Below are 10,221 nucleotides of genomic sequence, written 5' to 3'. Positions count from 1 at the left end.
CTAAGGCAGGAACGCAGACAGTCTTTTTCTTAGAACACTTTCATTGCAGTACAGTTTGCTTTTGATTCCTTGTTTTAAAGTTGTGTTTTCCCACATTTGATCATTAATTCTATTTGGTGCTATAAAGAGTGCAGCTAGTGCAACTCTTGGTAGCATAGTAGTAAAACTAGGGGCTATGTCTACACTCACGGCTCCTTGGGCGAGTAATATGCAAATGAGGCTAAGCGTGGAATATTGCTGAGACTCATTTGCATACCTAATGAGCCACCATTTTTTTCAGAAGAGGCTCTTGCGCAAGAAGGAGCGTCTACACTGCCCCTTCTTGTGAAAGAAAAACCCTCTTGCGCAATGCCGTTCTTCCTGAAAAGTAATAGGTGTAACGGTATTGCGCAAGAGGGTTTTTCTTGCGCAAGAAGGGGCAGTGTAGACGCTCGTTCTTACGCAAGAGCCTCTTCTGAAAAAAATGGTGGCTCATTAGATATGCAAATGAGGCTTGGCGATATTCCATGCTTAGCCTCATTTGCATATTACTTGCACAAGAAGCCGCGAGTGTAGACGTAGCCATAGTGTTTAAGGCCAAAAGGAACTCCAAGATCATCCGGCCTGGTCTTCTGCATAACACAGGCTATAGAATTTCATCCATTCACCACTGTATGGAACCCAACAACTTGTATTTGATGAAAGCACATTTTCCAGAAAGGCATCAAGTCCTGATTTGATAACAACCGGAGTGCCATTGACGCCATAGGCACACGGTGTACAGATTTAAGTCTTGAGCTAGCAAGGTTCCTAATAAGTGTGATATTTGTTCTCTGTTGTAACATACATGACTCTCATCACCTTAGCATTTGAGCAACTCGCAATCATTAATGAATTATATACTCACAACACCCCTATAGGGCAGGAGGGGGATTATTATCCCCATTTTACAGAGGGGAAACTGAGTCACAGAGCAGATTACCTCCTTTGCACTTCCCTACCTCCATTGGTGGGCCTGGAGATACTGCTGCTGAGAAAGATAAACTGGTGTATACAGGGAGTACCAGAGAGGAAAAGAAGCATTCAGGGAGCATGGCAGTTCCAATCACTCAAAGGTACGACTTCTCCCATACATTCCCCTGGGCTTTAAGAAAAACATCAAATATCCCCAAATTCATGATAAAATCTCTGGTACTGGTGAGGAACCACAGACTAAGAAGTTATTGAGACTTATTATTAATAAACTTTTGTGTCTATTACTTACATGACAAAGATATCTTAAATCAAGAAGCCTTGGCACTCTTGGCATTTTTCTACTTCAAGTGAGTTCCAAAGAATCCAATGTGATTTTAGTGGAGTAAAACGAAACATTTGTAAATTCAGAATTAACAGTGACACTTCCATTAACAATAATATACAAGGAGTTATATCACATTAACACCAAAGGCTAAATTTCAAGGTGCTGCAAAAGAGGAAAAAAACAAAAGGAGGTTGTGATGACTACCTCTGGCTACTAGGACTTACTGCCCTGCTGACAAGGGACAAATGTACAGACTCTGGCCACTAGGCCTTAGTGCCCTCAAGAGGTGCTAATCTATTGACTCTGGCCATTGGGCCACACTGCTCTCTCTCTCCAGGGTGACTTTACTGACTGTAGCCACTGGGCCTTACTGCCCTACCAATTCAGGCAAATCTATTGATTTTGGCCATAGAGCCACACTCCCAGTTATTAGGGGTGAGTACATTCACTTTGACCATTAGGCATCATTACCCAGCTAAGAAGGGCAAGTGTATTATTGTGGGATTGGAGGACATAGACATGTGTTATGTACGCTCTATATCCTATACCCTAAAAGAGATGGGGGCACACTTCCCCAACCCTGTCACAGAGGTGAATCTAAGGGAATTTAAACTTGTTTGATTTATGCCCCCAAAAGCCAGAAAGTTTCTGCAAAAGCTCTGAGATGGCCTGCCATCTCCTATGCCCTCCTAGTTATTTTTCCAGGGACAGTGGGAGTCACTGGAGGAATTCTGAACACTTCCATTCTATTCTGCAGTCCTCCAGGAGTGGCTGAATGACAGGTAAGTAATATGTACCAAAGATGTGTGTTCCTCACAATGCCTTGGAAAGTGTCTTCATTATTTTTCTAGGCAGTTTTGGTCTCAATGAAGAAATTAGAATAAATCTTTTGGCATGGTTCTGAGCAGAAGTGGTCTAATTCAGTCTTACTGCTGATATCTAGTCAGGGATGTTACAAAAATAAAATTATGTATACACTCTTATGAACAGGTACACAAGGAAGCAGCCAACATAAAAATTAAAGAAATTCCAGAGAGACTTTCCCTTGACTTATCTGTAATTTATTATGCTAGAAATGTCAGAGGTCTCCCAGAAGACTGATTGGTCTAGGAATGATAAACAACAGGGTGAGCTAAAGATGGAATGACAGCTCTCATTGTACATTTTTTTATTTGTCTCAAACAACAAACTTGACATTACTTTCACATCAGTCCTTTGAATAGAGCAATGCTGGTTTTGATCTCTATTGGCCATGCTAAGGAGACGTTAGACGTTTTCTATGACTGAGATTATTAAAAAAAATTGGTTTAGAGCAGGGGCAGAGGAGCCTTCTAAATGTGGTTTAGAGCAGGGGCCCCAAGACCTTCCATAGCTCTGCCCCTGCCTCTCCTCTGCTCCCCAACTATCCCGTGCCAGTCATGGTAAGAGCTGCTTCAACAGTGATGAGACACTGCAGACCCTCCACCTACCCTGGCCAACAGTTCCTGAGGAGTAGGGACAGGGACTAATGGCTGCTCTCAAGGCCTCCTCCACCTTGGCCAATCCATGGCTCCTCACAGTTGCCCAGGATTCCCAGCTGGATTCCAGCTGCTGACCTTGCTCAGAGGTAGGGCCTCAGCAGGAAGAGGAGAGGCAGGGTGGACGACAAAAAGTGGATGAGCCAGATCTGTCCACTTTCACAAAATTGGAGGACCATGGCCCCTTGGTCTCCCCCTCCCTGTTGCAGCATCCCTGTTGAGAGACATGCAAGGACATAAAAATTCCAATGAGATAAAAGCAGGACTATTTACATAGCTATTCTACTTCATTAGACTCAATATTGTTTCATTACACTCAATGCCATTAGTTTTTATGTTCATTTCAAGGCTATTTATACTAAAGAGGGGAAATCACAGCAAAAAAATCTTTGCAGGTTGTTTTCCATTTCAATTGACTTTAATTTGCAATAAAAATTGTAAATTTAATTTACTTTTTCTAGTAAAAAAAATTAAAACATTATTAGCTCACATATGTTGTTATATGAAAGATTAAATTAAATGTCAGATATTAGCCCACTCAAACAAGGAAACTGAATTAAGGCTTCTAAGAGGCCATTGGGTGATACCCAATTTATACAGAACTATATGTATGCATAATTTTCATTTAGTGATGTTCACCACTATTTTGGAATTTTTAATGGAATGCATATAGTCCAGAGACTGTGAAATCCTTTTGCTCATGGATAAATATTACTAATTGATGTCTATGGAAATCATGCATATTCTTGGGGCCTGATCCTGCTTAACTGATGCCAATGGCAAAACTCAGATCTAACTCAGTGGATATTGGACTGGGCTTTGAAAGCAAAATGGGACTATAGATTGTGTATGCTAAAATTACCCACTTTTCTGAGGTGTCCCTCTCTGCCCTCCCCTGTGCTGGGGAGAACCATGAGCCACACGGCCTATCCTCTCTTCCCTTCCCGGTGCTTGAAAGCCAGTGGGAGAGGCGGCTAGGCCTGGCCGGGCACAGCTTCAGTTAGGCCCAATTGCCTGCTGGGGAGCAAAGCGAGGGGGAGGTCTAGGCTGATGGGGCAGTGGGGAGGAGGGAGAATGGGGGCCTAAGCTGGTGCAGCATGGAGTGGGGGAGGGAGAAGGGGGGTCCAAGCTGGTGAGTGGGGGGGGGAGAGGAAGGAGGAGTGCCTGGGCTCACAGGAGTAGAGAGAAGGGGTCCAGGGTGGGGCAGAGGAGGGGGGCCTGGCCATGGGGGTGGAGGGAAGAGGGAGATGGAGTGGAGGGAGAAGGGGTTTGGGCTGGTAGGTTAGGAGGGGGGCCTGGGCTGGTGTGGCAAGGGGTGGGAGAAGGGGAGCCCAGGCTGGCAAGGCAGGAGAGGAGGGGCTTGGGCAGGGCTCACGTGAGTGGCCATACACAGGGTTGCCTATCCCCCCTGAGAGGAGGTTTGGTGAGCACAGCAAGCAGGGGTCACAACCCCCTAGTTTTTGTAACTAAAAATGTAAAGTGAGCACTGTACACTCTATATTCTGTGATGTAACTGAAATCAATATATTTGCAAATGTAGAAAAACATCCAAACTATATATTTCAAATGGTATTTATTATTTGACAATGTAATTAAAATTGCAATTTATCACAGGTTTTTTAGTTAATCTCAAGTTAACTGCAATGAACTGACAGCCCTACTATTTTATTTCCCTCTTCCAACACTTAAGTGATGAAGTGAGGCTTCTCCATGTACTCCTCCAAGGATAAAACAGAACCATTAACTAATCCTTTGAACGGTGATGTTCCTCCATGGCCTATCAAGTTTTGATCATCATTCCAGATGGGTGGGGTGGGAACAATTCTTGTGCATGAGTTACTAGAGTCAACAGGTAGGCATTCTATGAGTTGAAGAGTTGGCCTGGCAGACCATCAGAAGAAAAACTGCCCCAGGAATGACTCTCCTCCTCCCTTGAGAGGTCATGGTGTACTTCATTTGTACTATAAACAGAAAGATCAACTGACTTCAAATCTCTGCCCACTATCCCCACTACCTTCAGCCCACCTGGGGTGGTGATTTTGCTCTTTCCATTCTGTCATTAGGATTTTTCCTTTTGTGTGTCTTCTCCCTTCAGCCTCCCCGTCCCCACTCCTCGTAGCTCAGCTGCACACCTCAAATGAGTTATCTTCATCTCCCTGTAGGGATCCTGTCATAGTCACTGGTATTTCCTGTCTGCATTAAAAAGCTCAGAGCAGGATGAGGAGGCAGCAAAAACAGGAGAAGGGAGGGGCCTATTACTAGAATATAGCATGCTCTTCTTGCTATCAGATGTAGCCTTCAATTTTAAGCAGCTCCTGCTCACTACTATTGTCAGCCAGGCATGCTGACGGGGGAGCACAAAGGGGGAAATTGATTCGGGAAAGGAGCTCTTCACAACTTCTCCGCAGGAGTCCTGATCTGGCTGTGAATAAATCTCAGCTGGACGGGTGGGGGGGAGGGAGGGGGGGAAAGGGCTAGACAAGACCCTGAGAGGTAGGAAACTAGAATTGAACAACTGTTTCAAGGTAAGTAAAGAAAGCCTTGAGCAATGGAACTGGGCCCATGTTAGGACAGTGATTTAACCTTCCCTAGCTAGTACATCTAACTACCAACTCCTATTTGGCATGCATGTGTTTCCTATTAAAGCATTATTTACTTTTAAGAAGAACCAAAAGAACAATTCATAAGTGGATGTATGAGATGATACGGTATCCTCTTTATTAGGCACAGTAGATGTACATTGTTCAGTTTACTAGTGTATTCCAAATGTAATTAGTATGTGCAGAATCAAAGTTAAATGAATTAGTATAGACTGACAATTAGGCACATTTTTAATTAGACTATTTATTGCTCCTTAGTACATGTCATATCTGAAGAAAATGCACTGATTGCATCTGATACTGCTGGAGAAGTACATCTGGTCTGCCTTTAAACTGAAGCTAAGGGAAGAGGGTAGCTAAAACATATCAGTATCTCAACAAAAACAAACATTCATAGAAATTAAAGCAAATTTACAGTCTCATTTCTTTTAACATAAATCACTAAGAATTATGTAGTCAAACATTAAAAATTATTGTATTTTAATTCTTATCGAGAACAAAGGAGTTGAAGTTATATACATTTAGTCACTTCATTTACAGATCCAACACAATCATTTCAAACTATTCATTCTGATCACGTTTAGTAAAAAAGAAACAAAATAAATAAGGAGAGACAGAACAGAGAACACAGAACAGTCTTAATCTGCATTTATTAGAAACAAAACTAAATTTTCAATTTTGTATATTTTATTTAACAAATGCAGTTTCATTTTAATTTTTTTTAAATTGCAAAACATAGCAAGTTCAGTTGTTTCATGAAGGTTACATAATATATTGTAATAAAAATATGCTTCACTTATTCCGGTGAGGATTAAATTTACCACTCTGCATCTCCAATGGCTTTTGCAAACACGTAGTCTTTACCCCCGAAGCACATTACTCCATCTTTCAAATAGAACTTCCATTTGTTCTTACTTCGATGAATCTGATTAAAAAATGAAAATCAGTACTTCCACAAAAACTGTTACTTATCTCGAAGAACAACAGTTACAAGGTGTGTTGCTCTTGTCCATTCCAGGTAAATATGTGCGCGCTGCATGTCCGGATTCTGGAGCTTTTTCCCTTAGCAGTGTCCGTTGGGCCATCCAGGGAGCCCCCTAGAATGGTACCAGCATATCAGCACATATATACCCCTTCTGCCCCTCCACCCCCTCAGTTCTTTCTTACCAGAGACTCCCGACAAAGAGGAGGTGGGTGGGACGTGGAATGGACATGAGCAACACATCAAAGAACAACAGTTATGAGGTAAATAACTGTTTTTTCTTGGAGTGCTCGCTCATGTCCATTCCAGTTAGGTGACTCCCTAGAAATACCACTGGAGGTGGGGTTGGAAGCCTAATCTGCAATGGACTGCAGCACTGCCCTACCAAAGGCTGCATCGTCCCAAGCCTGCTGTACAATTGCATAATCAGTTATAAATGTGTGTGGATGGAGGACCACGTGGCTGCTCTACAGATCTCAAGAATGGGCACTTCTGCAACAAACGCCGTTGATGAGGCCTGTACCCTCATGGAGTGGGCTGTAAGTGGTGGCACCTCTCACCCCGCAAGTCATAACTGGTCATGATACAGGAAGTGATTCATGAGGACAAGCATTGGGCTGGCAGCAGGAGACCTCTCATTCTCTCTGCTATAGAAACAGAGTTGTGGTGACCTTTGTCCTAGCAATGTAAAATGCCAAGGCCCTCCTCACATCTAAGGAGCGCAGAGACTGCTCCTTCAGTGTTGCATGGGGCTTGGGAAAGAAAACAGGGAGCAGATGTCCTGGGACATGTGAAAATGTGACAACTTTGGGTAGGAATGATGAGTGGGAGCCTAACCCTGTCTTTAGAAAATACTGTATAACGGGGCTCTGATGTGAAGGCCCCAACTCCAACATGCTCCTGACTGAGGTAATGGCCACCAAGAACACTACCTTCCATGAGAGGTGTGTCAGGAAGCAGGCTTTTAAGGGTTTGAACGGGGGGGGGGGGGGGGGGGGAGCTCATGAGCTTCATAAAGACCAAGTTGAGATCCCACATGGGCAAGGACTGGAGCACATATGGGTATAGCCTGTCTATGCCCTTGAGGAATTGCTAGATTAGTGCATTCACAAACCCCGACATGCCCCCTTCACCAGGGTGGAATGCAGCATGGTAGCTAGATGGACCAGAAGAGAGGAGGTTGATAGGCTCTGTTGCTGAAGGTGAAGGAGGTAGTCCAGGATAAGGAAGGACTGAGGCCCTCATTGGGTCGACTCCTGCCCCATTAGCCCAGAGCAAGAAGCACTTCCATTTAGCCTCGTAGTCAACCCTCAGAGGGTTTTCTACTCTCTACCAGGACCCTCCTGACTGCCTCCAAACAGAGTTGTTCTTGACCAGTTAACCACAAAGGTTTCAGGCTGCCAACTGGAGGGATGACAGGTTTGGATGGCATAGCACCCCCTCTCAGGTCCTGCGTGACCCGATCTGGAACCAATGGTAGAACGAAGGGCTCCTCCACTGGTAGGTTCAGGATACCAATGCTGGCGTGGCCACGCTGGGACTATTAGAATGACCAACACTGCATACCTCCTGATTGGCAGTAGAAGGAAGGATGGGAATGCGGAGATGTTGGGGCCACCGTACCAAGAGTGTGTCCCCTAGCAACCTCTTCCCATGTTCCAAATACGAGCAGTAGCTCAGGCACCTGAAGTTTCCCTGGGAAGCAAACAGATCAAGAAGGGGATAACCCCACTTCTGGAAGACTACCTCCAAGATGTCCCCCAATGGGCCATTTGTGGGCCCTGAATGATCTGCTGAGCCTGCCTCCTAGTACATTGCGATTCTCTGAAAGGTGGGATGCCTCCAGGTGGATTCCATGTGCGATACACAGGTCCCATAGGAGGAGAGCCTTCCTTGCAAAGAGGAGAAGAATGAGCCTCACCCTGTTTCTTGATACAGTGAATGGCACTGACACTATCCTGTCCTTCAGGTGGAGTAGGAACACCAGGCAGGCCAGACTGACTGCCCCGAGCTCCCTGACATTTATATGGAGAGCACTCTTGCTGGGGGACCACATACTCTGAGTTCTTAGGTTCGATAGGTGAGCTCCCCAACCCATGTCCGACGCATTGATCACCAGCTGATGGGGGTCCATCTGGCAAATGGGACTCCATGGCACATGACCTGCTATTGTAGCCACCAGTCTAGGGACTGGAGAACCTCTCCGGCACTGTGAGTAGAGCATCCAGCAGCGCTCGAGCTGGGTTGTGAACAGAAGCCAGCTATGCCTGAAGTTGTCGCAGTCACAGCCTGGCGTGTTGCACCATGAAGGCGTGTTGCTTGTGAGAGGGGTCCCTGAAGAGGGACAGGGAGGGAGGGTGAGTGGGACAGGAAGGGGATAGCATATCCACTTTACACCATGTGACCTAGCAGCCTCATGCAAGTACGAGCCGTCATAAAGGGTGAGGCTCTGATGCCTTCTATTATTGCTCTGATGGCTAATAACCTGGCCTTGTGGAGGGACACCCTTGCCACTGTAGAGTCCAGGTGTGCCCTAATTAAATATATTTTCTGGGTGGAGCTAAGTGTGGATTTCTCCTTGTTTATAAGGAGAACCAGCTTGTGAAATAGAGCCCTAATAAAGTCTATGTCTGAGAACCTGGTCCCTGGACAACCCTTTGATTAGCCAGTCGAAGTAAAGGGAACACATGGATCCTGTGCCACCTCAGGGGTTATGTTGGAGGTGGGACGCTGCCCTCGAACATATTTTCAAAATGATGTCTTTGGCTGCTGGTTAGGGGGCAGAACTCATCCTCTTTCTAAAACAGACCTAGAACCCTGACGTCTGCTTCTATTATTGTTACTATTGTAACATTCTGCCCTGGTCAGGTTTAAACAGCTATTGGAAGGGTCTCAGGGTAGCTCTAGGGTATAGGGGCCTCCCAGGGTAGCCCTAGGATATAGGGGCCAGGGTATGGATTCCCAGGGATTTTAACATAGCCCTGGAATCCTTAAGGATATGTAGACTTGAGTTACTCTGCTTGGAAAACAGAGCGGTGCTTTCAAATGGCAGGTTTTGCAGATTGTTTTGGGCTTCGGGTGGGATCCCCGACACCTGAAGCCAACCACTGAATCTCAGGTACCCCAGTCGACATAATATGGGCAGCAAAGTCCACTGTGTCTAACACCGCCTGAAGTGCCATGCATGAGACCACCTTGCCTTCATCCAACAAGGCCCCAAACTCCTGCCTCACTTCTTGTAGGAGGCGCTCCTTGAATTTGTCTATTGCAGACAATGTGTTGTATGTATATCTGCTCAACATCACTTGTTGGTTCGCAATACGGAGTTGGAGCCCCCCTGTTGTGTAAGTCTTTCTGCGCAGCAAGTCCAACTTCTTTGGTTCCCTGCTCTTGGGAGTATGTGCAGGGAACCTTGTCTTCGACCGCCTGGACTACCAGCAAACTGGGGGGTGGACAGAAGTATAGATGTTCACGTCCTGTTTGAGGGACGAAGTAGGATCTGTCTACCCCCTTCTTGGTGGGCACTACGGAGGTGGCCACGTGCCACCAGGTCTTAGCCAGTTTGGACACGGTTTTATTAAGCAGCAGCACAACCTTAGACGGAGCGTCTGCCATCAACAGGTCTACCATAGGATTCAGGTCCTCAACCACCACTTCCGCCTGCACCCCCAAATTTTCAGCCATCCATGGTGGGCATAGAAGGTGCAGGGTCAGCCAGTGCCTCTTCTGGCAAAGAAGAGGAAAACTCTCTCAGTTGCTGCATTGCCTGAGGTGGTGGAGCAACTGGTACAGCAGGCTGGCACTCCGTACCTTCCCCTTCTGCACTTGGTCTGATGACCTCCC

The 10,221-nt window shown here is 45.7% G+C and overlaps 1 protein-coding gene across 4 annotated transcripts in view; it reads right to left on the bottom strand.

The window, feature by feature from the left end:
* Window positions 1–2,437: 2,437 nt before the first annotated feature.
* The window catches only part of GTF2A1L (general transcription factor IIA subunit 1 like), a 31,792-nt gene continuing 24,008 nt past the window's right edge, over window positions 2,438–10,221 (bottom strand). For 2 of the 4 annotated variants that reach the window (XM_025184140.2, XM_025184141.2), the window contains exon 9: window positions 5,621–6,321. In XM_025184140.2, the coding sequence (XP_025039925.2) occupies window positions 6,214–6,321 (108 nt within the window). In that variant the 3' untranslated portion in view covers window positions 5,621–6,213. Of the gene's footprint in view, window positions 3,011–5,620; window positions 6,322–10,221 lie in introns of those variants that run through there. The other 2 variants (XM_075925451.1, XM_075925452.1) reach the window with 2 other exon arrangements.

The sequence above is a fragment of the Pelodiscus sinensis genome, chromosome 3 (assembly GCF_049634645.1).
Source record: "Pelodiscus sinensis isolate JC-2024 chromosome 3, ASM4963464v1, whole genome shotgun sequence".
Taxonomy (NCBI): domain Eukaryota; kingdom Metazoa; phylum Chordata; order Testudines; family Trionychidae; genus Pelodiscus; species Pelodiscus sinensis.
The sequence above is the reverse complement of the archived record's forward strand: the minus strand, read 5'-3'. Positions and strand labels throughout refer to the sequence as shown.